Source organism: Schistocerca gregaria, chromosome 3 (assembly GCF_023897955.1).
Source record: "Schistocerca gregaria isolate iqSchGreg1 chromosome 3, iqSchGreg1.2, whole genome shotgun sequence".
Lineage (NCBI taxonomy): Eukaryota > Metazoa > Arthropoda > Insecta > Orthoptera > Acrididae > Schistocerca > Schistocerca gregaria.
This window is the reverse complement of record NC_064922.1, coordinates 939,586,666-939,614,228: the sequence shown is the minus strand read 5'-3', so window position 1 is coordinate 939,614,228 and position 27,563 is coordinate 939,586,666. Positions and strand designations below refer to the sequence as shown.

The window sequence follows — 27,563 nt, the reverse complement described above, 5'->3', positions numbered from 1 at the left end:
GGGGCTGGGATACGTAGTTGCCACATTACAAGTCAAATACTGCAGAGTCGACAGTATACAATATGAATATGCACATGAATCGAATGGTCACTAGTGAACGTAATACAGATATTTATAAATGAAAGATTGCAATTAAAGAAAATATGCAGGTTCTATCATAGCGACTTTAATTGCTGAGAACAATAGTAGAAATGCTTTTGAGAGTGCGGTGTATTTCTGCAAAACACTTATTGGTGTTGATGGTCCAGCAATTAAATAAAATATAATTTGAGTAACTGGGAAACAATAGATTCCTACCGCACAAAATTAGTTATGAACGACAACATAGCTCGTGAGATGTTCACTTCTAAACGCATAGTACGTCTTCACTGCGGAAACCACGGAGATCTCACAAGTTCACAACCAGACAATTCGAGATATTTCTGTCTCCCACGCCCAAGAGCAAACTGCTCCACAGTCCAAGTGTTTCCACGACTAAGCGTCTTTCGCGCCCTTCTGTCCAAGACTCCCCGTGTCCTGTGAAACTTCCCCTCGTGCCGCACTGTTCCAAACTCCCCCGCGTCATCTGTGAAACTCCCCCTCGCGCCGCACTGTTCCAAACTCCCCTGTGTCCTGTGAAACTCCCCCTCGCGCCGCACTGTTCTAAACTCCCCCGTGTCCTGTGAAACTCCCCCTCGCGCTCCACTGTTCCAAACTCCCCCGTGTCCTGTGAAACTCCCCCTCGCGCCGCACTGTTCCAAACTCCCCCGTGTCCTGTGAAACTCCCCCTCGCGCCGCACTGTTCCAAACTCCCCCGTGTCCTGTGAAACTTCCCCTCGTGCCGCACTGTTCCAAACTCCCCTGTGTCCTGTGAAACTCCCCCTCGCGCTCCACTGTTCCAAACTCCCCCGTGACCTGTGAAACTCCCCCTCGCGCCGCACTGTTCCAAACTCCCCCGTGCCCTGTGAAACTTCCCCTCGTGCCGCACTGTTCTAAACTCCCCCGTGTCCTGTGAAACTCCCCCTCGCGCTCCACTGTTCCAAACTCCCCTGTGTCCTGTGAAACTCCCCCTCGCGCCGCACTGTTCCAAACTCCCCCGTGTCCTGTGAAACTTCCCCTCGTGCCGCACTGTTCCAAACTCCCCTGTGTCCTGTGAAACTCCCCCTCGCGCCGCACTGTTCCAAACTCCCCCGTGTCCTGTGAAACTCCCCCTCGCGCCGCACTGTTCCAAACTCCCCCGTGTCCTGTGAAACTCCCCCTCGCGCCGCACTGTTCCAAACTCCCCCGTGTCCTGTGAAACTTCCCCTCGTGCCGCACTGTTCCAAACTCCCCTGTGTCCTGTGAAACTCCCCCTCGCGCCGCACTGTTCCAAACTCCCCCGTGTCCTGTGAAACTTCCCCTCGTGCCGCACTGTTCCAAACTCCCACGTGTCCTGTGAAACTCCCCCTCGCGCCGCACTGTTCCAAACTCCCCCGTGTCCTGTGAAACTTCCCCTCGTGCCGCACTGTTCCAAACTCCCCTGTGTCCTGTGAAACTCCCCCTCGCGCCGCACTGTTCCAAACTCCCCCGTGTCCTGTGAAACTCCCCCTCGCGCCGCACTGTTCCAAACTCCCCCGTGTCCTGTGAAACTCCCCCTCGCGCCGCACTGTTCCAAACTCCCCCGTGTCCTGTGAAACTTCCCCTCGTGCCGCACTGTTCCAAACTCCCCTGTGTCCTGTGAAACTCCCCCTCGCGCCGCACTGTTCCAAACTCCCCCGTGTCCTATGAAACTTCCCCTCGCGCCGCACTGTTCCAAACTCCCCCGTGTCCTGTGAAACTCCCCCTCGCGCCGCACTGTTCCAAACTCCCCCGTGTCCTGTGAAACTCCCCTTCGCGCCGCACTGTTCCAAACTCCCCCGTGTCCTGTGAAACTCCCCCTCGCGCCGCACTGTTCCAAACTCCCCCGTGTCCTGTGAAACTTCCCCTCGTGCCGCACTGTTCCAAACTCCCCTGTGTCCTGTGAAACTCCCCCTCGCGCTCCACTGTTCCAAACTCCCCCGTGACCTGTGAAACTCCCCCTCGCGCCGCACTGTTCCAAACTCCCCTGTGTCCTGTGAAACTCCCCCTCGCGCTCCACTGTTCCAAACTCCCCCGTGTCCTGTGAAACTCCCCCTCGCGCCGCACTGTTCCAAACTCCCCTGTGTCCTGTGAAACTCCCCCTCGCGCCGCACTGTTCCAAACTCCCCCGTGTCCTGTGAAACTCCCCCTCGCGCCGCACTGTTCCAAACTCCCCCGTGTCCTGTGAAACTTCCCCTCGTGCCGCACTGTTCTAAACTCCCCCGTGTCCTGTGAAACTCCCCCTCGCGCTCCACTGTTCCAAACTCCCCCGTGACCTGTGAAACTCCCCCTCGCGCCGCACTGTTCCAAACTCCCCTGTGTCCTGTGAAACTCCCCCTCGCGCCGCACTGTTCCAAACTCCCCCGTGTCCTGTGAAACTCCCCCTCGCGCCGCACTGTTCCAAACTCCCACGTGTCCTGTGAAACTGCCCCTCGCGCCGCACTGTTCCAAACTCCCCTGTGTCCTGTGAAACTTCCCCCCGTGCCGCACTGTTCCAAACTCCCCCGTGCCCTGTGAAACTCCCCCTCGCGCCGCACGGTTCAAAACTCCCCCGTGTCCTGTGAAACTTCCCCTCATGCCGCACTGTTCCAAACTCCCCCACGTCCTCTGTGAAACACCCCCTCGCACCGCACTGTTCCAAACTCCCCCGTGTCCTGCGAAACTCCCCTTCGCGCCGCACTGTTCCAAACTCCCCCGTGTCCTGTAAAACTCCCCCTCGCGCCGCACTGTTCCAAACTCCCCCGTGTCCTGTGAAACTTCCCCTCGCGCCGCACTGTTCCAAACTCCCCCGTGTCCTGTGAAACTCCCCCTTGCGCCACACTGTTCAAAAATCCCCCGCATCCTCTGTGAAACTCCCCCTCGAGCCGTACTGTTCCAGACTCCCCCGTGTCCTGTGAAAGTCCCCCTCAAGCCGCACTGTTCCAAACTCCCCCGTGTCCTGTGAAACTCCCCCTCGCGCCGCACTGTTCCAAACTCCCCCGTGTCCTGTGAAACTGTCCCTCGCGCCGCAATGCTCCAAACTTCCCCGTGTCCTGTGAAACTTCCCCTCGCGCCGCACTGTTCCAAACTCCCCCGCGTCCTCTGTGAAACTCCCCCTCGCGCCACACTGTTCCAAACTCCCCCGTGTCCTGTGAAACTCCCCCTCGCGCCGCACTGTTCCAAACTCCCCCGTGTCCTGTGAAACTCCCCCTCACGCTTCACTGTTCCAAACTCCCCCGTCTCCTGTGAAACTCCCCCTCACGCCGCACTGTTCCAAACTCCCCCATGTCCTGTGAAACTTCCCCTCGCGCCGCAATGTTCCAAACTCCCCCGTCTACTGTGAAACTGCCCCTCGCGCCGCACTGTTCCAAACTCCCCCGTGTCCTGTGAAACTGCCACTCACGCTTCACTGTTCCAAACTCCCCCGTCTCCTGTGAAACTCCCCCTCACGCCGCACTGTTCCAAACTCCCCCGTGTCCTGTGAAACTCCCCCTCGCGCCACACTGTTCAAAAATCCCCCGCATCCTCTGTGAAACTCCCCCTCGAGCCGTACTGTTCCAGACTCCCCTGTGTCCTGTGAAACTCCCCCTCACGCCGCCCTGTTCCAAACTCCCCCGTGTCCTGTGAAACTCCCCCTCGCGCCGCACTGTTCCAAACTCCCCCGTGTCCTGTGAAACTGTCCCTCGCGCCGCAATGCTCCAAACTTCCCCGTGTCATGTGAAACTTCCCCTCGCGCCGCACTGTTCCAAACAACACCGCGTCCTCTGTGAAACTCCCCCTCGCGCCGCACTGTTCCAAACTCTTCCGTGTCCTGTGAAACTCCCCCTCGCGCCGCACTGTTCCAAACTCCCCCGTGTCCTGTGAAACTCCCCCTCACGCCGCACTGTTCCAAACTCCCCCGTGTCCTGTGAAACTCCCCCTCGCGCCGCACTGTTCCAAACTCCCCCGCGTCCTCTGTGAAACTCCCCCTCGCGCCGCACTGTTCTAAACTCCCCCGTGTCCTGTGAAACTCCCCCTCGCGCCGCACTGTTCCAAACTCCAACGTGTCCTGTGAAACTCCCCCTCACGCCGCACTGTTCCAAACTCCCCCGTGTCCTGTGAAACTTCCCCTCGCGCCGCACTGTTCCAAACTCCCCCGCGTCCTCTGTGAAACTCCCCCTCGCGCCGCACTGTTCCAAACTCCCCCGTGTCCAGTGAAACTCCCCCTCGCGCCGCACTGTTCCAAACTCCCCCGTGTCCTGTGAAACTTCCCCTCGTGCCGCACTGTTCTAAACTCCCCCGTGTCCTGTGAAACTCCCCCTCGCGCTCCACTGTTCCAAACTCCCCCGTGACCTGTGAAACTCCCCCTCGCGCCGCACTGTTCCAAACTCCCCTGTGTCCTGTGAAACTCCCCCTCGCGCCGCACTGTTCCAAACTCCCCCGTGTCCTGTGAAACTCCCCCTCGCGCCGCACTGTTCCAAACTCCCACGTGTCCTGTGAAACTGCCCCTCGCGCCGCACTGTTCCAAACTCCCCTGTGTCCTGTGAAACTTCCCCCCGTGCCGCACTGTTCCAAACTCCCCCGTGCCCTGTGAAACTCCCCCTCGCGCCGCACGGTTCAAAATTCCCCCGTGTCCTGTGAAACTTCCCCTCATGCCGCACTGTTCCAAACTCCCCCACGTCCTCTGTGAAACACCCCCTCGCACCGCACTGTTCCAAACTCCCCCGTGTCCTGCGAAACTCCCCTTCGCGCCGCACTGTTCCAAACTCCCCCGTGTCCTGTAAAACTCCCCCTCGCGCCGCACTGTTCCAAACTCCCCCGTGTCCTGTGAAACTTCCCCTCGCGCCGCACTGTTCCAGACTCCCCCGTGTCCTGTGAAAGTCCCCCTCATGCCGCACTGTTCCAAACTCCCCCGTGTCCTGTGAAACTCCCCCTCGCGCCGCACTGTTCCAAACTCCCCCGTGTCCTGTGAAACTGTCCCTCGCGCCGCAATGCTCCAAACTTCCCCGTGTCCTGTGAAACTTCCCCTCGCGCCGCACTGTTCCAAACTCCCCCGCGTCCTCTGTGAAACTCCCCCTCGCGCCACACTGTTCCAAACTCCCCCGTGTCCTGTGAAACTCCCCCTCGCGCCGCACTGTTCCAAACTCCCCCGTGTCCTGTGAAACTCCCCCTCACGCTTCACTGTTCCAAACTCCCCCATCTCCTGTGAAACTCCCCCTCACGCCGCACTGTTCCAAACTCCCCCATGTCCTGTGAAACTTCCCCTCGCGCCGCAATGTTCCAAACTCCCCCGTCTACTGTGAAACTGCCCCTCGCGCCGCACTGTTCCAAACTCCCCCGTGTCCTGTGAAACTGCCACTCACGCTTCACTGTTCCAAACTCCCCCGTCTCCTGTGAAACTCCCCCTCACGCCGCACTGTTCCAAACTCCCCCGTGTCCTGTGAAACTCCCCCTCGCGCCACACTGTTCAAAAATCCCCCGCATCCTCTGTGAAACTCCCCCTCGAGCCGTACTGTTCCAGACTCCCCCGTGTCCTGTGAAACTCCCCCTCGCGCCGCAATGCTCCAAACTTCCCCGTGTCCTGTGAAACTTCCCCTCGCGCCGCACTGTTCCAAACAACACCGCGTCCTCTGTGAAACTCCCCCTCGCGCCGCACTGTTCCAAACTCTTCCGTGTCCTGTGAAACTCCCCCTCGCGCCGCACTGTTCCAAACTCCCCCGTGTCCTGTGAAACTCCCCCTCACGCCGCACTGTTCCAAACTCCCCCGTGTCCTGTGAAACTCCCCCTCGCGCCGCACTGTTCCAAACTCCCCCGCGTCCTCTGTGAAACTCCCCCTCGCGCCGCACTGTTCTAAACTCCCCCGTGTCCTGTGAAACTCCCCCTCGCGCCGCACTGTTCCAAACTCCCCCGTGTCCTGTGAAACTCCCCCTCACGCCGCACTGTTCCAAACTCCCCCGTGTCCTGTGAAACTTCCCCTCGCGCCGCACTGTTCCAAACTCCCCCGCGTCCTCTGTGAAACTCCCCCTCGCGCCGCACTGTTCTAAACTCCCCCGTGTCCTGTGAAACTCCCCCTCGCGCCGCACTGTTCCAAACTCCCCCGTGTCCTGTGAAACTTCCCCTCATGCCGCACTGTTCCAAACTCCCCCACGTCCTCTGTGAAACACCCCCTCGCACCGCACTGTTCCAAACTCCCCCGTGTCCTGCGAAACTCCCCTTCGCGCCGCACTGTTCCAAACTCCCCCGTGTCCTGTAAAACTCCCCCTCGCGCCGCACTGTTCCAAACTCCCCCGTGTCCTGTGAAACTTCCCCTCGTGCCGCACTGTTCCAAACTCCCCCGTGTCCTGTGAAACTCCCCCTCGCGCCACACTGTTCAAAAATCCCCCGCATCCTCTGTGAAACTCCCCCTCGAGCCGTACTGTTCCAGACTCCCCCGTGTCCTGTGAAAGTCCCCCTCACGCCGCACTGTTCCAAACTACCCCGTGTCCTGTGAAACTCCCCCTCGCGCCGCACTGTTCCAAACTCCCCCGTGTCCTGTGAAACTGCCCCTCGCGCCGCAATGCTCCAAACTCCCCCGTGTCCTGTGAAACTCCCCCTCGCGCCGCACTGTTCCAAACTCCCCCGTCTCCTGTGAAACTCCCCCTCACGCCGCACTGTTCCAAAATCCCCCGTGTCCTGTGAAACTTCCCCTCGCGCCGCAATGTTCCAAACTCCCCCGTCTACTGTGAAACTGCCCCTCGCGCCGCACTGTTCCAAACTCCCCCGCATCCTCTGTGAAACTCCCCCTCGCGCCGCACTGTTCCAGACTCCCCCGTGTCCTGTGAAAGTCCCCATCACGCCGCACTGTTCCAAACTCCCCCGTGTCCTGTGAAACTCCCCCTCGCGCCGCACTGTTCCAAACTCCCCCGTGTCCTGTGAAACTGCCCCTCGCGCCGCAATGCTCCAAACTTCCCCATGTCCTGTGAAACTTCCCCTCGCGCCGCACTGTTCCAAACTCCACCGTGTCCTATGAAACTTCCCCTCGTGCCGCACTGTTCTAAACTCCCCCGCGTCCTCTGTGAAACTTACCCTCGCGCCGCACTTTTCCAAACTCCCCGGTGTCCTGTGAAACTCCCCCTCGCGCCGCACTGTTCCAAACTCCCCCGTGTCCTGAGAAACTTCCCCTCGTGCCACACTGTTCCAAACTCCCCCGTGTCCTCTATGCAACTCCCCATCGCGCCGCACTGTTCCAAACTCCCCCGCGTCTTGTGAAACTCCCCCTTGCGCCGCACTGTTCCAAACTCCCCCGTGTCCTGTGAAACTCCCCCTCGTGCCGCACTGTTCCAAACTCCCCCGCGTCCTGTGAAACTCCCCCTCGCGCCACACTGTTCCAAACTCCCCCGTGTCCTGTGAAACTCCCCCTCGCGCCACACTGTTCCAAACTCCCCCGTGTCCTGTGAAACTTCACCTCGTGCCACACTGTTCCAAACTTCCCCGTGTCCTCTATGCAACTCCCCATCGCGCCGCACTGTTCCAAACTCCCCCGCGTCTTGTGAAACTCCCCCTCGCGCCGCACTGTTCCAAACTCCCCCGTGTCCTGTGAAACTCCCCCTCGTGCCGCACTGTTCCAAACTCCCGCGCGTCCTGTGAAACTCCCCCTCGCGCCACACTGTTCCAAACTCCCCCGTGTCCTGTGAAACTCAACCTCGCGCCGCACTTTTCCAAACTCCCCCGTGTCCTGTGAAACTCCCCCTCACGCCGCAGTGTTCCAAAATCCCCCGCGTCCTCTGTGAAACTCCCACTCGCGCCGCACTGTTCCAAACTCCCCCGTTTCCTGTGAAACTCCCCCTCGCGCCGCACTTTTCCAAACTCCCCCGTGTCCTGTGAAACTCCCCCTCACGCCGCAGTGTTCCAAATTCCCCCGCGTCCTCTGTGAAACTCCCCCTCGCGCCGCACTGTTCCAAACTCCCCCATTTCCTGTGAAACTCCCCCTCGCGCTGCACTGTTCCAAACTCCCCCATGTCCTGTGAAACTCCCCCTCGCGAAGCACTGATCCAAACTCCCCCGTGTCCTGTGAAACTCCCCATCGCTCTGCACTGTTCCAAACTCCCCCGTCTCCTGTGAAACTGCCCCTCGCGCTGCACTGTTCCAAACTCCCCCGCGTCCTCTGTGAAACTCCCCCTCACGCCGCACTGTTCCAATCTCCCCCGTGTCCTGTGAATCTTCCTCTCGCGCCGCACTGTTCCAAACTCCCCCGTGTCCTGTGAAACTGCCCCTCGCGCCGCACTGTTCCAAACTCCCCCGCGTCCTCTGTGAAACACCACCTCGCGCCGCACTGATCCAAACTCCCCCGTGTCCTGTGAAACTCCCCCTCGCGCCGCAATGTTCCAAGCTCCCCCGTCTCTTGTAAAACAACCCCTCGCGACGCACTGTTCCAAACTCCCCCGCGTCCTCTGTGAAACTCCCCCTCGCGCCGCACTGTTCCAAACTCCCCCGCGTCCTCTGTGAAACTCCCCCTCGCGCCGCACTGTTCCAAACTCCCCCGCGTCCTCTGTGAAACTCCCCCTCGCGCCGCACTGTTCCAAACTTCCCCGTGTCCTGTGAAACTTCCCCTCGCGCCGCACTGTTCCAAACTCACCCGCGTCCTCTGTGAAACTCCCCCTCGCGCCGCACTGTTCCAAACTCCCCCATGTCCTGTGAAACTCCCCCTCGCGCCGAACTGTTCCAAACTCCCGCGTGTCCTGTGAAACTCCCCATCCCGCCGCACTGATCCAGACTCCCCCGTGTCCTGTGAAACTCGCCCTGACGCCGCACTGTTCCAAACTCCCCCGTGTCCTGTGAAACTTCCCCTCGTGTCACACTGTTCCAAACTCCCCCACGTCCTCTGTGAAACTCCCCATCGCGTTGCACTGTTCCAAACTCCCCCGCGTCTTGTGAAACTCCCCCTCGCGCCGCACTGTTAGAAACTCCCCCGTGTCCTGTGAAACTCCCCCTCGCGCCACACTGTTTCAAACTCCCCCGTGTCCTGTGAAACTCCCCCTCGCGCCGCACTGTTCCAAACTCCCCCATGTCCTGTGAAACTCCCCCTCGCGAAGCACTGATCCAAACTCCCCCGTGTCCTGTGAAACTTCCCCTCGTGCCGCACTGTTCCAAACTCCCCCTTGCGCCACACTGTTCCAAACTCCCCCGTGTCCTGTGAAACGCCCCCTCGCTCCGCACTGTTCCAAACTCCCCCGTCTCCTGTGAAACTGCCTCTCGTGCTGCACTGTTCCAAACTCCCCCGCGTCCTCTGTGAAACTGCCCCCTCGCGCCGCACTGTTCCAAACTCCCCCGTGTCCTGTGAAACTTACTCTCGCGCCGCACTGTTCCAAACTCCCCCGTGTCCTGTGAAACTGCCCCTCGCGCCGCACTGTTCCAAACTCCCCCGCGTCCTCTGTGAAACACCCCCTCGCGCCGCACTGTTCCAAACTGCCCCGTGTCCTGTGAAACTCCCCCTCGTGCCGCAATGTTCCAAACTCCCCCGTGTCTTGTAAAACAACCCCTCGCGACGCACTGTTCCAAACTCCCCCGCGTCCTCTGTGAAACTCCCCCTCACGCCGCACTGTTCCAAACTCCCTCGCATCCTCTGTGAAACTCCCCTCGCGCCGCACTGTTCCAAGCTCCCCCGTGTCTTGTGAAACTTCCACTTGCGCCGCACTGTTCCAAACTCCCCCGTGTCCTGTGAAACTCCCCCTCGCGCCGCACTGTTCCAAACTCCCCCGCGTCCTGTGAAACTCCCCCTCGCGCCACACTGTTCCAAACTCCCCGTGTCCTGTGAAACTCCCCCTCGCGCCACACTGTTCCAAACTCCCCCGTGTCCTGTGAAACTACCCCCCGCGCCACACTGTTCCAAACTCCCCCGTGTCCTGTGAAACTCCCCCTCGCGCCGCACTGTTCCAAACTCCCCCGTGTCCGGTGAAACTCCCCCTCGCGCCGCACTGTTCCAAACTCCCCCGCGTCTTGTGAAACTCCCCCTCGCGCCGCACTGTTCCAAACTCCCCCGTGTCCTGCGAAACTCCCCCTCTCTCCGCACTGTTCTAAAATCCCCCCCGTACTGCGAAACTCCCCCACGTCCTGCGAAACTCCCCCTCGCGCCGCACTGTTCCAAACTCCCCCGCGTCCTGCGAAACTCCCCCTCTCTCCGCACTGTTCTAAAATCCCCCCCGTACTGCGAAACTCCCCCTCGGGCCGCACTGTTCCAAACTCCCCCGCGTCCTCTGTGAAACTCCCCCTCGCGCCGCAATGTTCCAAACTCCCCCGTCTCTTGTAAAACAACCCCTCGCGACGCACTGTTCCAAACTCCCCCGCATCCTCTGTGAAACTCCCACTCGCGCCGCACTGTTCCAAACTCCCCCGCGTCCTCTGTGAAACTCCCCCTCGCGCCGCACTGTTCCAAACTTCACCGTGTCCTGTGAAACTTCCCCTCGCGCCGCACTGTTCCAAACTCACCCGCGTCCTCTGTGAAACTCCCCCTCGCGCCGCACTGTTCCAAACTCCCCCGTGTCCTGTGAAACTCCCCCTCGCGCCGAACTGTTCCAAACTCCCCTGTGTCCTGTGAAACTCCCCATCCCGCCGCACTGATCCAGACTCCCCCGTGTCCTGTGAAACTCGCCCTCACGCCGCACTGTTCCAAACTCCCCCGTGTCCTGTGAAACTTCCCCTCGTGTCACACTGTTCCAAACTCCCCCACGTCCTCTGTGAAACTCCCCCTCCCGCCGCACTGTTCCAAACTCCCCCGTGTCCTGTGAAACTCCCCTTCACGCCGCACTGTTCCAAACTCCCCCGCGTCCTCTGTGAAACTCCCCCTCGCGCCGCACTGTTCCAAACTCCCCCGTGTCCTGTGAAACTCCCCCTAGCGCCGCACTGTTCCAAACTCCCCCGTGTCCTGTGAAACTCCCCCTCGCGCCGCACTGTTCCAAACTCCCCCGCGTCCTCTGTGAAACTCCCCCTCGCGCCGCACTGTTCCAAACTACCCCGCGTCCTACGAAACTCCCCGTCGCGCCGCACTGTTCCAAACTCCCCCGCGTCTTGTGAAACTCCCCCTCGCGCCGCACTGTTCCAAACTCCCCCGTGTCCTGTGAAACTCCCCCTCGCGCCGCACTTTTCCAAACTCCCCCGTGACCTTTGAAACTCCCCCTCACGCCACAGTGTTCCAAATTCCACCCTGTCCTGCGAAACTCCCCCTCGGGCCGCACTGTTCCAAACTCCCCCGCGTCCTCTGTGAAACTCCCCCTAGCGCCGCACTTTTCCAAACTACCTTGCGTGCTGCGAAACCCCCCTCGCGCCGCACTGTTGCAAACTCCCCCGTGTCCTGTGAAACTCCCCCTCACGCCGCACTGTTCCAAACTCCACCGCGTCCTGCGAAACCCCTCTCGCGCCGCACTGTTCCAAACTCCCCCGCGTCCTCTGTGAAACTCCCCATCGCGCTGCACTGTTCCAAACTCCCCCGCGTCTTGTGAAACTCCCCCTCGCGCCGCACTGTTCCAAACTCCCCCGTGTCCTGCGAAACTCCCCCTCGCGCCACACTGTTCCAAACTCCCCCGTGTCCTGTGAAACTCTCCCTCGCGCCACACTGTTCCACACTCCCCCGTGTCCTGTGAAACTCCCCCTCGCGCCGCACTTTTCCAAACTCCCCCGTGAACTTTGAAACTCCCCCTTACGCCACAGTGTTCCAAATTCCACCCCGTCCTGCGAAACTCCCCCTCGGGCCGCACTGTTCCAAACTCCCCCGCGTCCTCTGTGAAACTCCCCCTAGCGCCGCACTTTTCCAAACTACCTCGCGTGCTGCGAAACCCCCCTCGCGCCGCACTGTTCCAAACTCCCCCGTGTCCTGTGAAACTCCCCCTCACGCCGCACTGTTCCAAACTCCACCGCGTCCTGCGAAACCCCTCTCGCGCCGCACTGTTCCAAACTCCCCCGCGTCCTCTGTGAAACTCCCCATCGCGCTGCACTGTTCCAAACTCCCCCGCGTCTTGTGAAACTCCCCCTCGCGCCGCACTGTTCCAAACTCCCCCATGTCCTGTGAAACTCCCCCTCGCGCCACACTGTTCCAAACTCCCCCGTGTCCTGTGAAACTCTCCCTCGCGCCACACTGTTCCAAACTCCCCCGTGTCCTGTGAAACTCCCCCTCGCGCCGCACTTTTCCAAACTCCCCCGTGACCTTTGAAACTCCCCCTCACGCCACAGTGTTCCAAATTCCACCCCGTCCTGCGAAACTCCCCCTCGGGCCGCACTGTTCCAAACTCCCCCGCGTCCTCTGTGAAACTCCCCCTAGCGCCGCACTTTTCCAAACTACCTCGCGTGCTGCGAAACCCCCCTCGCGCCGCACTGTTCCAAACTCCCCCGTGTCCTGTGAAACTCCCCCTCACGCCGCACTGTTCCAAACTCCACCGCGTCCTGCGAAACCCCTCTCGGACCGCACTGTTCCAAACTCTCCCTCGTGCCACACTGTTCCAAACTCCCCCGTGTCCTGTGAAACTCCCCCTCGCGCCGCACTTTTCCAAACTCCCCCGTGACCTTTGAAACTCCCCCTCACGCCACAGTGTTCCAAATTCCACCCCGTCCTGCGAAACTCCCCCTCGGGCCGCACTGTTCCAAACTCCCCCGCGTCCTCTGTGAAACTCCCCCTAGCGCCGCACTTTTCCAAACTACCTCGCGTGCTGCGAAACCCCCCTCGCGCCGCACTGTTCCAAACTCCCCCGTGTCCTGTGAAACTCCCCCTCACGCCGCACTGTTCCAAACTCCCCCGTGTCCTGTGAAACTCTCCCTCGTGCCACACTGTTCCAAACTCCCCCGTGTCCTGTGAAACTCCTCCTCGCGCCGCACTTTTCCAAACTCCCCCGTGACCTTTGAAACTCCCCCTCACGCCACAGTGTTCCAAATTCCACCCCGTCCTGCGAAACTCCCCCTCGGGCCGCACTTTTCCAAACTCCCCCGTGTCCTTTGAAACTTCCCCTCGTGCCGCACTGTTCCAAACTCCCCCGTGTCCTTTGAAACTCCCCTTCGCGCCGCACTGTTCCAAACTCACCCGCGTCCTGTGAAACTCCCCCTCGCGCCCTACTGTTCCAAACTCCCCCGCGTCCTGTGAAACTTCCAGTCGTGCCGCACTGTTCCAAACTCCCCCGTGTCTTGTGAAACTTCCCCTCGTGCCGCACTGCTCCAAACTCCTCCGCGTCCTCTGTGAAACTCCCCTTCGCGCCGCACTGTTCCAGACTCCCCCGTGTCCTGTGAAACTCCCCCTCGCGCCGCACTGTTCCAAACTCCCCCGTGTCCTGTGAAACTCCCCCTCACTCCGCACTGTTCCAAACTCCCCCGCGTCCTCTGTGAAACTCCCCCTCGCGCCGCACTGTTCCAGACTCTCCCGTGTCCTGTGAATCTCCCCTCGCGCTGCACTGTTCCAAACTCCCCCGTGTCCTGTGAAACTCCCGCTCGCGCCGCACTGTTCCAAACTCCCCCGCGTCCTCTGTGAAACTCCCCCTCGCGCCGCACTGTTCCAAGCTCCCCCGCATCCTCTGTGAAACTCCCCCTCGCGCCACACTGTTCCAAACTCCCCCGCGTCCTGTGAAACTCCCCCTCGCGCCACACTGTTCCAAACTCCCCGCGTCCTGTGAAACTCCCCCTCACGCCGCAGTGTTCCAAAATCCCCCGCGTCCTCTGTGAAACTCCCCCTCGCGCCGCACTGTTCCAAACTCCCCCGTGTCCTGTGAAACTCCCCCTCACGCCGCACTGTTTCAAACTCCAGGGTGTAGTGTGAAAGTCCCCCTCGCGCCGCACTGTTCCAAGCTCCCCCGCGTCCTCTGTGAAACTCCCCCTCGCGCCACACTGTTCCAAACTCCCCCGCGTCCTGTGAAACTCCCCCTCGCGCCACACTGTTCCAAACTCCCCGCGTCCTGTGAAACTCCCCCTCACGCCGCAGTGTTCCAAAATCCCCCGCGTACTCTGTGAAACTCCCCCTCGCGCCGCACTGTTCCAAACTCCCCCGTGTCCTGTGAAACTCCCCCTCACGCCGCACTGTTTCAAACTCCCGGGTGTAGTGTGAAAGTCCCCCTCGCGCCGCACTGTTCCAAGCTCCCCCGCGTCCTCTGTGAAACTCCCCCTCGCGCCGCACTGTTCCAAACTCCCCCGTGTAGTGTGAAAGACCCCCTCGCGCCGCACTGTTCCAAGCTCCCCCGCATCCTCTGTGAAACTCCCCCTCGCGCCACACTGTTCCAAACTCCCCCGCGTCCTGTGAAACTCCCCCTCGCGCTTCACTGTTCCAAACTCCCCCGTCTCCTGTGAAACACCCCCTCGTGCCGCACTGTTCCAAACTCCCCCGCATCCTCTGTGAAACTCCCCCTCGCGCCGCACTGTTCCAAACTCCCCCGTGTCCTGTGAAACTGCCCCTCGCGCCGCACTGTTCCAAACTCCACCGTGTCCTGTGAAACTTCCCTTCGCGCCGCACTGTTCCAAACTCCCCCATGTCCTGTGAAACTCCCCATCGCGCCGCACTGTTCCAAACTCCCCTGTGTCCTGTGAAACTCCCCCTCGCGCCGCACTGTTCCAAACTCCCCCGTGTCCTGTGCAACTCCCCCTCGCGCCGCACTGTTCCAAACTCCCCGCGTCCTGTGAAACTCCCCCTCGCGCCACACTGTTCCAAACTTCTCCGTGTCCTTTGAAACTCCCCCTCGCGGCACACTGTCCAAACTCCCCCGTGTCCTGTGAAACTCCCCCTCGCGCCGCACTGTTCCAAACTCCCCCGTGTCCTGTGAAACTCCCCCTCGCGCTTCACAGTTCCAAACTACCCCGTCTCATGTGAAACTCCCCCTCGCGCCGCACTGTTCCAAACTCCCCCGCGTCCTCTGTGAAACTCCCCCTCGCGCCGCACTCTTCCAACCGCCCCCGTGTCCTGTGAAACTTCCCCTCGTGCCGCACTGTTCCAAACTCCCCCTTGCGCCGCACTGTTCCAAATTCCCCGTGTCCTGTGAAACTCCCCCTCGCGCTTCACTGTTCCAAACTCCCCCGTCTCATGTGAAACTCCCCCTCACGCCGCACTGTTCCAAACTCCCCCGCGTCCTCTGTGAAACTCCCCCTCGCGCCGCACTCTTCCAACCTCCCCCGTGTCCTGTGAAACTACCCCTCGCGCCGCACTGTTCCAAACTCCCCGCGTCCTCTGTGAAACTCCCCTCGCGCCGCACTGTTCCAAACTCCACCGTGACCTGTGAAACTCCCCCTCGCGCGGCACTGTTCCAAACTCCCCCGTGTCCTGTGAAACTGCCCCTCGCGCCGCACTGTTCCAAACTCCCCCGTGTCCTGTGAAACTGCCCCTCGCGCCGCACTGTTCCAAACTCACCCATGTCCTGTGAAACTCCCCATCGCGCCGCACTGTTCCAGACTCCCCTGTGTCCTGTGAAACTCCCCCTCGCGCCGCACTTTTCCAAACTCCCCCGTGTCCTTTGAAACTCCCCCTCACGCCGCAGTGTTCCAAATTCCCACACGTCCTCTGTGAAACTCCCCCTCGCGCCCCACTGTTCCAAACTCCCACGTGTCCTGTGAAACTCCCTCTCGCGCCGCACTGTTCCAAACTCCCCCGTGTCCTGTGAAACTCCCCTCGCGCCGCACTGTTCCAAACTCCCCCGTGTCCTCTGTGAAACTCCCCCTCGCGCCGCACTGTTCCAGACTCTCCCGTGTCCTGTGAAACTCCCCCTCACGCCGCACTGTTCGAATCTCCCCCGCGTCCTCTGTGAAACTCCCATCGCGCCGCACTGTTCCAAGCACCCCCGCGTCCTCTGTGAAACTCCCCCTCGCGCCGCACTGTTCCAAACTCCCCCGCGTCCTCTGTGAAACTCCCCCTCGCGCCGCACTGTTCCAAATTCCCCCGTGTCCTGTGAAACTTCCCCTCGTGCCGCACTGTTCCAAACTCCCCCGTGTCCTGTGAAACTTCACCTCGGGCCGCACTGTTCCAATCTCCCCCGCGTCCTCTGTGAAACTCCCCCTCGCGCCGCACTGTTCCAAACTCCCACGTGTCCTGTTAAACTCCCTCTCGCGCCGCACTGTTCCAAACTCCCTCGTGTCCTGTGAAACTCGCCTCGCGCCGCACTGTTCCAAACTCCCCCGTGTCCTGTGAAACTCCCCATCCCGCCGCACTGATCCAAACTCCCCCGTGTCCTGTGAAACTCCCCCTCACGCCGCACTGTTCCAAACTCCCCCGCGTAGTGTGAAAGTCCCCCTCGCGCCGCACTGTTCCAAACTCCCCCACGTCCTCTGTGAAACTCCCCCTCGCGCCGCACTGTTCCAGACTCTCCCGTGTTCTGTGAAACTCCCCCTCGCGCCGCACTGTTCCAATCTCCCCCGCGTCCTCTGTGAAACTCCCCCTCGCGCCGCACTGTTCCAAACTCCCTCGTGTCCTGTGAAACTTCACCTCGTGCCGCACTGTTCCAATCTCCCCCGCGTCCTCTGTGAAACTCCCCCTCGCGCCGCACTGTTCCAAACTCCCACGTGTCCTGTTAAACTCCCTCTCGCGCCGCACTGTTCCAAACTCCCTCGTGTCCTGTGAAACTCCCCTCGCGCCGCACTGTTCCAAACTCCCCCGTGTCCTGTGAAACACCCCATCCCACCGCACTGATCCAAACTCCCCCGTGTCCTGTGAAACTCCACTTCACGCCGCACTGTTCCAAACTCCCCCGCGTAGTGTGAAAGTCCCCCTCGCGCCGCACTGTTCCAAACTCCCCCGCGTCCTCTGTGAAACTCCCCCTCGCGCCGCACTGTTCCAGACTCTCCCGTGTCCTGTGAAACTCCCCCTCGCGCCGCACTGTTCCAATCTCCCCCGCGTCCTCTGTGAAACTCCCATCGCGCCGCACTGTTCCAAGCTCCCCCGCGTCCTCTGTGAAACTCCCCCTCGCGCCGCACTGTTCCAAACTCCCCCGCGTCCTCTGTGAAACTCCCCCTCGCGCCGCACTGTTCCAAACTCCCCCGTGTCCTGTGAAACTTCCCCTCGTGCCGCACTGTTCCAAACTCCCCCGTGTCCTGTGAAACTTCACCTCGTGCCGCACTGTTCCAATCTCCCCCGCGTCCTCTGTGAAACTCCCCCTCGCGCCGCACTGTTCCAAACTCCCACGTGTCCTGTTAAACTCCCTCTCGCGCCGCACTGTTCCAAACTCCCTCGTGTCCTGTGAAACTCCCCTCGCGCCGCACTGTTCCAAACTCCCCCGTGTCCTGTGAAACTCCCCATCCCGCCGCACTGATCCAAACTCCCCCGTGTCCTGTGAAACTCCCCCTTACGCCGCACTGTTCCAAACTCCCCCGTGTAGTGTGAAAGTCCCCCTCGCGCCGCACTGTTCCAAGCTCCCCCGCGTCCTCTGTGAAACTCCCCATCCCGCCGCACTGATCCAAACTCCCCTGTGTCCTGTGAAACTCCCCCTCACGCCGCACTGTTCCAAACTCCCCCATGTAGTGTGAAAGTCCCACTCGCGCCGCACTATTCCAAGCTCCCCCGCGTCCTCTGTGAAACTCCCCCTCGCGCCACACTGTTCCAAACTCCCCCGTGTCCTGTGAAACTCCCCCTCGCACTTCACTGTTCCAAACTCCCCCGTCTCCTGTGAAACTCCCCCTCGCGCCGCACTGTTCCAAACTCCCCCGCGTCCTCTGTGAAACTCCCCCTCGCGCCGCACTGTTCCAACCTCCCCCGTGTCCTGTGAAACTCCCCCTCGCGCCGCACTGTTCCAAAGTCCCCCGTGTCCTGTGAAACTGCCCCTCGCGCCGCACTGTTCCAACCTCCTCCATGTCGTGTGAAACTTCCCCTCGTGCCGCACTGTTCCAAACTCCCCCGTGTCCTGTGAAACTTCACCTCGTGCCGCACTGTTCCAAACTCCCCCGCGTCCTCTGTGAAACTCACCCTCACGCCGCACTGTTCCAAACTACCCCGCGTCCTGCGAAACTCCCCGTCACGCCGCACTGTTCCAAACTCCCCCCTTCCTACGAAACTCCCCCTCACGCCGCACTGTTCGAAACTTCCCCGCGTCCTGCGAAACTCCTCCTCGCGCCGCACTGTTCCAAACTCTCTCGCGTCCTCTGTGAAACTCCCCCTCACGCCTCAGTGTTCCAAACTCCCCCGCGTCTTGTGAAACTCCCCCTCGAGCCGCACATTTCCAAACTCCCCCGCGTCCTCTGTGAAACTCCCCCTCGCGCCGCACTGTTCCAAACTCCCCCGCGTCCTCTGTGAAACTCCCCCTCGCGACGCACTGTTCCAAACTCCCCCGCGTCCTGCGAAACTCCCCCTCTCGCCGCACTGTTCCAAACTCCCCCGTGTCCTGCGAAACTCCCCCTCGCGCTGCACTGTTGCAAACTCCCTACCGTCCTGTGAAACTCCCCCTCACGCCGCACTGTTCCAAACTCCCCCACGTCCTGCGAAACTCCCCCTCGCGCCGCACTGTTCCAAACTCCCCCGTGTCCTGTGAAACTCCCCCTCACGCCGCAGTGTTCCTAACTCCCCCGCGTCCTCTGTGAAACTCCCCCTAGCGCTGCACTGTTCCAAACTACCCCTTGCCCAGCGAAACTCCCCCTCGCGCCGCACTGTTCCAAACTCCCCCATGTCCTGTGAAACTCCCCCTCGCGCCGCACTATTCCAAACTCCCCTGCGTCCTCTGTGAAACTCCCCGTCGCGCCGCACTGTTCCAAACTACCCCGCGTCCTGCGAAACTCCCCCTCGCGCTGCACTGTTGCAAACTCCCTACCGTCCTGTGAAACTCCCCCTCGCGCCGCACTATTCCAAACTCCCCCGTGTCCTGCGAAACTCCCCCTCGCGCTGCACTGTTGCAAACTCCCTACCGTCCTGTGAAACTTCACCTCGTGCCGCACTGTTCCAAACTCCCCCGCGTCCTCTGTGAAACTCCCCCTCACGCCGCAGTGTTCCTAACTCCCCCGCGTCCTCTGTGAAACTCCCCCTAGCGCTGCACTGTTCCAAACTACCCCTTGCCCAGCGAAACTCCCCCTCGCGCCGCACTGTTCCAAACTCCCCCATGTCCTGTGAAACTCCCCCTCGCGCCGCACTATTCCAAACTCCCCTGCGTCCTCTGTGAAACTCCCCGTCGCGCCGCACTGTTCCAAACTACCCCGCGTCCTGCGAAACTCCCCCTCGCGCTGCACTGTTGCAAACTCCCTACCGTCCTGTGAAACTTCACCTCATGCCGCACTGTTCCAAACTCCCAGGCGTCCTCTGTGAAACTCCCCCTCACGCCGCAGTGTTCCTAACTCCCCCGCGTCCTCTGTGAAACTCCCCCTAGCGCTGCACTGTTCCAAACTACCCCTTGCCCAGCGAAACTCCCCCTCGCGCCGCACTGTTCCAAACTCCCCCATGTCCTGTGAAACTCCCCCTCGCGCTGCACTATTCCAAACTCCCCTGCGTCCTCTGTGAAACTCCCCGTCGCGCCGCACTGTTCCAAACTACCCCTTGCCCAGCGAAACTCCCCCTCGCGCCGCACTGTTCCAAACTCCCCCATGTCCTGTGAAACTCCCCCTCGCGCCGCACTATTCCAAACTCCCCTGCGTCCTCTGTGAAACTCCCCGTCGCGCCGCACTGTTCCAAACTACCCCGCGTCCTGCGAAACTCCCCCTCGCGCTGCACTGTTGCAAACTCCCTACCGTCCTGTGAAACTCCCCCTCGCGCCGCACTATTCCAAACTCCCCCACGTCCTGCGAAACTCCCCCTCGCGCCGCACTGTTCCAAACTCCCCCGTGTCCTGTGAAACTCCCCCTCACGCCGCAGTGTTCCTAACTCCCCCGCGTCCTCTGTGAAACTCCCCCTAGCGCTGCACTGTTCCAAACTACCCCTTGCCCAGCGAAACTCCCCCTCGCGCCGCACTGTTCCAAACTCCCCCGCGTCCTGCGAAACTCCCCCTCACGCCGCACTGTTCCAAACTACCACGTGTCTGCTCCGGAAACGATGCTCCTCCCGCAAACTCCATACAGTCTTTTCATTAAGAAGCGCTGTGATCGGCTAGAGCGCCCCCGCCATGTCTTCAAGGCAACGCACACTCACAGATATATTGAAACCCATTCGAAATACTGGATTTATATTTAAATAACTTGAAATTAAATAAATATTCCAACGGCTGCACCATAAATACGCTCTAACATTCGTTAATTAAATACGCAAACAAATTAAACGAACATATATCAAGAACCATGGACCTGGCCGTTGGTGGGGAGGCTTGCGTGCCTCAGCAATACAGATGGCCATACCGTAGGTGCAACCACAACGGAGGGGTATCTGTTGAGAGGCCAGACAAACATGTGGTTCCTGAAGAGGGGCAGCAGCCTTTTCAGTAGTTGCAGGGGCAACAGTCTGGATGATTGACTGATCGGGCCTTGGAACATTAACCAAAACGGCCTTGCTGTGCTGGTACTGCGAACGGCTGAAAGCAAGGGGAAACTACAGCCGTAATTTTTCCCGAGAAAATGCAGCTTTACTGTATGATTAAATGATGATGGCATCCTCTTGGGTAAAATATTCCGGAGGTAAAATAGTCCCCCATTCGGATCTCCGGGCGGGGACTACTCAGGAGGATGTCGTTATCAGGAGAAAGAAAACTGGCGTTCTACGGATCGGAGCGTGGAATGTCAGATCCCTTAATCGGGCAGGTAGGTTAGAAAATTTAAAAAGGGAAATGGATAGGTTAAAGTTAGATATAGTGGGAATTAGTGAAGTTCGGTGGCAGGAGGAACAAGACTTCTGGTCAGGTGACTACAGGGTTATAAACACAAAATCAAATAGGGGTAATGCAGGAGTAGGTTTAATAATGAATAGGAAAATAGGAATGCGGGTAAGCTACTACAAACAGCATAGTGAACGCATTATTGTGGCCAAGATAGATACGAAGCCCACACCTACTACAGTAGTACAAGTTTATATGCCAACTAGCTCTGCAGATGATGAAGAAATTGAAGAAATGTACGATGAAATAAAAGAAATTATTCAGATAGTGAAGGGAGACGAAAATTTAATAGTAATGGGTGACTGGAATTCGAGTGTAGGAAAAGGGAGAGAAGGAAACATAATAGGTGAATATGGATTGGGGCTAAGAAATGAAAGAGGAAGCCGCCTAGTAGAATTTTGCACAGAGCACAACTTAATCATAGCTAACACTTGGTTTAAGAATCATTGAAGAAGGTTGTATACGTGGAAGAACCCTGGAGATACTAAAAGGTATCAGATAGATTACATAATGGTAAGACAGAGATTTAGGAACCAGGTTTTAAGTTGTAAGACATTTCCAGGGGCAGATGTGGACTCTGACCACAATCTATTGGTTATGACCTGTAGATTAAAACTGAAGAAACTGCAAAAATGTGGGAAATTAAGGAAATGGGACCTGGATAAACTGAAAGAACCAGAGGTTGTACAGAGTTTCAGGGACAGCATAAGGGAACAATTGACAGGAATAGGGGAAAGAAATACAGTAGAAGAAGAATGGGTAGCTCTGAGGGATGTAGTAGTGAAGGCAGCAGAGGATAAAGTAGGTACAATGACGAGGGCTGCTAGAAATCCTTGGGTAACAGAAGAAATATTGAATTTAATTGATGAAAGGAGAAAATATAAAAATGCAGTAAATGAAGCAGGCAAAAAGGAATACAAACGTCTCAAAAATGAGATCGAGAGGAAGTGCAAAATGGCTAAACAGGGATGGCTAGAGGATAAATGTAAGGATGTAGAGGCTTAACTCACTAGGGGTAAGATAGATACTGCCTACAGGAAAATTAAAGAGACCTTTGGAGAGAAGAGAACCACGTGTATGAATATCAAGAGCTCAGATGGCAACCCAGTTCTAAGCAAAGAAGGGAAGGCAGAAAGGTGGAAGGAGTATAAAGAAGGTTTATAAAAGGGCGATGTACTTGAGGACAATATTATGGAAATGGAAGAGGATGTATATGAAGACGAAATGGGAGATACGATACTGCGTGAAGAGTTTGACAGAGCACTGAAAGACCTGAGTCGAAACAAGGCCCCCGGAGTAGACAACATTCCATTAGAACTACTGACGGCCTTGGGACAACCAGTCCTGACAAAAATCTACCAGCTGGTGAGCAAGATGTATGAGACAGGCGAAATACCCTCAGACTTCAAGAAGAATATAATAATTCCAATCCCAAAGAAAGCAGGTGCTGACAGATGTGAAAATTACGAAACTATCAGTTTAATAAGCCACGCCTGCAAAATACTAACGCGAATTCTTTACAGACGAATGGAAAAACTGGCAGAAGCCGACCTCGGGGAAGATCAGTTTGGATTCCATAGAAATATCGGAACACGTGAGGCAATACTGACCTTACGACTTATCTTAGAAGAAAGATTAAGAAAAGGCAAACCTACGTTTCTAGCATTTGTAGACTTAGAGAAAGCTTTTGACAATGTTGACTGGAATACTCTTTTTCAAATTCTAAAGGTGGCAGGGGTAAAATACCGGGAGCGAAAGGCTATTTACAATTTGTACAGAAACCAGATGGCAGTCATAAGAGTCGAGGGGCATGAAAGGGAAGCAGTGGTTGGGAAAGGAGTGAGACAGGGTTGTAGCCTCTCCCCGATGTTATTCAGTCTGTATATTGAGCAAGCAGTAAAGGAAACAAAAGAAAAATTTGGAGTAGGTATTAAAATTCATGGAGACGAAGTAAAAACTTTGAGGTTCGCCGATGACATTGTAATTCTGTCAGAGACGGCAAAGGACTTGGAAGAGAAGTTGAACGGAATGGACAGTGTCTTGAAAGGAGGATATAAGATGAACATTAACAAAAGCAAAACGAGGATAATGGAATGTAGTCAAATTAAATCGGGTGATGCTGAGGGAATTAGATTAGGAAATGAGACACTTAAAGTAGTAAAGGAGTATTGAAATTGATAGCTAAGAATAGTGTAAAGCAGAATGTGAGTGGCGTTTATTGCAGGAGTCTACTGCGAGTCGTTTACGAGATATCGTATTCTGAAAAGTTTCTACGCCGATACTTGATTGTGCCATTAAGGCTGCGTAGTTGCTACGTACAATGTTGGCTGGCTCTGAGCACTATGGAACTCAACTGCTGTGGTCATTAGTCCCCTAGAACTTAGAACTACTTAAACCTAACTAACCTAAGGACAGCACACACATCCATGCCCGAGGCAGGATTCGAACCTGCGACCGTAGCAGTCGCACGGTTCCGGACTGCGCGCCTAGAACCGCGAGACCACCGCGGCCGGCGTACAATGTTGTTTTGTTTGCTTACAGTGTGCTTCTGTGTTTCTTGAGTGCATTACGACTTGATAATCAGTTACTGTGTGATAGTCCAAGCAACAGCTCGTGAGTGGACGATGAGATTTACCAATGCAGAGAAAGCCGACATGGTAGTGGTGTATGGAGAGTGTAGAAAGAATGCGGTTCGTTCTTGTACGGTGTATGCGGAAAGATATCCCAATAGACATCAAACATCTCGACAATTATTTATTAAACTTTTCCACCAGTTGCGTGAAAGCGGTAGTGTAACACCTAGATAACGTAACATAAAGAAACAAGTGACGACAGAAGAGGGGAAATTAATGTTTTTACTGCTGTTGCAGTTGATCCGGACGTTACTTCTAGCTGAATCACACGAGGAAGTGTCATGAATGAGGAAAGTGTCCTACGCATTGTCCATCGACATAGATCCCATCCTTATCACATATTTCTCCATCCATGGGAACCATTATGAAAATGATGTTATCTTCTGCACATGGGCATTAAGACAGGATACTCCAGATGTATCATGTATATAGTTTAGTGAAGAAGCCACGTATACCAACCATAGCCACGTAAACCTCCGAAACATGCACTATTGATCCATAGCAACCGTCGTTGGCTTTGTCAGGTGGAACGTCATCGTCCATGGAGTGCAAACGTGTGGTGTGAGATCACGAATCATCAGCTCTTAGGCCAGTTTTTTTATAGACGGAACACTGAACAAGCACAGTCATTGCAGCCCTCTCTCAGATTATCTTCCTCGGGTGCTAGAGAAGGTCCCTCAGCAGACTAGGAGGAAACTGTGGTATCATTGAGATGGCTGTTCACCCCATAGTGCACAAAGTACTGCAGCATATTGTTTCCAGATCGTCGGATCGGTCGCAAGGGACCTGTGCCTTGGTCGACCCGTCCCCCGGATTTGGCGCCTATAGACTTTTTCTGTGGCGAAAGCTGAAAGACGCTGTGTGCAAGGTCATAAAAACGACACTCGATGACATGCAATTACGTATTACTGCAGCCTGCTCGGACATCTCCGTTGAAATGCTAGCACGTACCGAGCAGTCGTTCCATATCACTCTTAGAGCGTGTATCACAGCTGCCGGTGGTTATTTTGAAGGCTGCGTGGGATGGTCAATTGTCTCGTTAAATGGTCGGAATCCACATAATTGGCGTATGCATTTCTGTTCTGTTTTGTGTGCGACCGCAGGTATTGTATAAGTGTTGGTGGGGGAACTTTTCAAAACACTATATCTCGTAAACGACTCACACAGCAAACACTATTGACATAGGAGGGGCGTTTGAAAAGTCCGTGCAAAAATAAACACTACTTACGTGTTTGGGGTGAACCTTTCTTATTTTTCGACATAGTCTCCTCCCCCCATGAACCATGGACCTTGCCGTTGGTGGGGAGGCTTGCGTGCCTCAGCGATACAGATGGCCGTACCGTAGGTGCAACCACAACGGAGGGGTATCTGTTGAGAGGCCAGACAAACGTGTGGTTCCTGAAGAGGGGCAGCAGCCTTTTCAGTAGTTGCAGGGGCAACAGCCTGGATGATTGACTGATCTGGCCTTGCAACATTGACCAAAACGGCCTTGCTGTGCTGGTACTGCGAACGGCTGAAAGCAAGGGGAAACTACAGCCGTAATTTTTCCCGAGGACATGCAGCTTTACTGTATGATTAAATGATGATGGCATCCTCTTGGGTAAAATATTCCGGAGGTAAAATAGTCCCCCATTCGGATCTCCGGGCGGGGACTACTCAGGAGGATGTCGTTATCAGGAGAAAGAAAACTGGCGTTCTACGGATCGGAGCGTGGAATGTCAGATCCCTTAATCGGGCAGGTAGGTTAGAAAATTTAAAAAGGGAAATGGATAGGTTAAAGTTAGATATAGTGGGAATTAGTGAAGTTCGGTGGCAGGAGGAACAAGACTTCTGGTCAGGTGACTACAGGGTTATAAACACAAAATCAAATAGGGGTAATGCAGGAGTAGGTTTAATAATGAATAGGAAAATAGGAATGCGGGTAAGCTACTACAAACAGCATAGTGAACGCATTATTGTGGCCAAGATAGATACGAAGCCCACACCTACTACAGTAGTACAAGTTTATATGCCAACTAGCTCTGCAGAGGATGAAGAAATTGAAGAAATGTACGATGAAATAAAAGAAATCATTCAGATAGTGAAGGGAGACGAAAATTTAATAGTAATAGGTGACTGGAATTCGAGTGTAGGAAAAGGGAGAGAAGGAAACATAGTAGGTGAATATGGATTGGGGCTAAGAAATGAAAGAGGAAGCCGCCTAGTAGAATTTTGCACAGAGCACAACTTAATCATAGCTAACACTTGGTTTAAGAATCATGAAAGAAGGTTGTATACGTGGAAGAACCCTGGAGATACTAAAAGGTATCAGATAGATTATATAATGGTAAGACAGAGATTTAGGAACCAGGTTTTAAGTTGTAAGACATTTCCAGGGGCAGATGTGGACTCTGACCACAATCTATTGGTTATGACCTGTAGAGTAAAACTGAAGAAACTGCAAAAATGTGGGAAATTAAGGAGATGGGACCTGGATAAACTGAAAGAACCAGAGGTTGTACAGAGTTTCAGAGAGAGCATAAGGGAACAATTGACAGGAATAGGGGAAAGAAATACAGTAGAAGAAGAATGGGTAGCTCTGAGGGATGTAGTAGTGAAGGCAGCAGAGGATAAAGTAGGTACAAAGACGAGGGCTGCTAGAAATCCTTGGGTAACAGAAGAAATATTGAATTTAATTGATGAAAGGAGAAAATATAAAAATGCAGTAAATGAAGCAGGCAAAAAGGAATACAAACGTCTCAAAAATGAGATCGACAGGAAGTGCAAAATGGCTAAACAGGGATGGCTAGAGGACAAATGTAAGGATGTAGAAGCTTATCTCACTAGGGGTAAGATAGATACTGCCTACAGGAAAATTAAAGAGACCTTTGGAGAGAAGAGAACCACGTGTATGAATATCAAGAGCTCAGATGGCAACCCAGTTCTAAGCAAAGAAGGGAAGGCAGAAAGGTGGAAGGAGTATATAGAAGGTTTATACAAGGGCGATGTACTTGAGGACAATATTATGGAAATAGAAGAGGATGTAGATGAAGACGAAATGGGAGATACGATACTGCGTGAAGAGTTTGACAGAGCACTGAAAGACCTGAGTCGAAACAAGGCCCCCGGAGTAGACAACATTCCATTAGAACTACTTACGGCCTTGGGAGAGCCAGTCATGACAAAACTCTACCAGCTGGTGAGCAAGATGTATGAGACAGGCGAAATACCCTCAGACTTCAAGAAGAATATAATAATTCCAATCCCAAAGAAAGCAGGTGCTGACAGATGTGAAAATTACCGAACTATCAGTTTAATAAGCCACGGCTGCAAAATACTAACGCGAATTCTTTACAGACGAATGGAAAAACTGGTAGATGCAGACCTCGGGGAGGATCAGTTTGGATTCCGTCGAAATGTTGGAACACGTGAGGCAATACTGACCTTACGACTTATCTTAGAAGAAAGATTAAGAAAAGGCAAACCTACGTTTCTAGCATTTGTAGACTTAGAGAAAGCTTTTGACAATGTTGACTGGAATACTCTTTTTCAAATTCTAAAGGTGGCAGGGGTAAAATACAGGGAGCGAAAGGCTATTTATAATTTGTACAGAAACCAGATGGCAGTAATAAGAGTCGAGGGGCATGAAAGGGAAGCAGTGGTTGGGAAAGGAGTGAGACAGGGTTGTAGCCTCTCCCCGATGTTATTCAATCTGTATATTGAGCAAGCAGTAAAGGAAACAAAAGAAAAATTTGGAGTAGGTATTAAAATTCATGGAGACGAAGTAAAAACTTTGAGGTTCGCCGATGACATTGTAATTCTGTCAGAGACGGCAAAGGACTTGGAAGAGAAGTTGAACGGAATGGACAGTGTCTTGAAAGGAGGATATAAGATGAACATTAACAAAAGCAAAACGAGGATAATGGAATGTAGTCAAATTAAATCGGGTGATGCTGAGGGAATTAGATTAGGAAATGAGACACTTAAAGTAGTAAAGGAGTTTTGCTATTTAGGAAGTAAAATAACTGATGATGGTCGAAGTAGAGAGGATATAAAATGTAGACTGGCAATGGCAAGGAAAGCGTTTCTGAAGAAGAGAAATTTGTTAACATCGAATATAGATTTATGTATCAGGAAGTCGTTTCTGAAAGTATTTGTTTGGAGTGTAGCCATGTATGGAAGTGAAACATGGACGATAACTAGTTTGGACAAGAAG

At 55.9% G+C, this 27,563-nt stretch overlaps 1 protein-coding gene across 1 annotated transcript; it reads right to left on the bottom strand.

Annotated features, from left to right (window-relative positions):
* Positions 1-642: 642 nt before the first annotated feature.
* LOC126355712 (uncharacterized) lies at positions 643-2,652 on the bottom strand. Its single transcript, XM_050006080.1, has 2 exons — positions 1,861-2,652; positions 643-1,740 (listed from the first exon to the last, which is right to left on the bottom strand). Exons 1-2 carry the CDS (start codon positions 2,650-2,652, stop codon positions 643-645), a joined length of 1,890 nt encoding a protein of 629 aa, XP_049862037.1.
* Between the last annotated feature and the right edge of the window lie 24,911 nt (positions 2,653-27,563).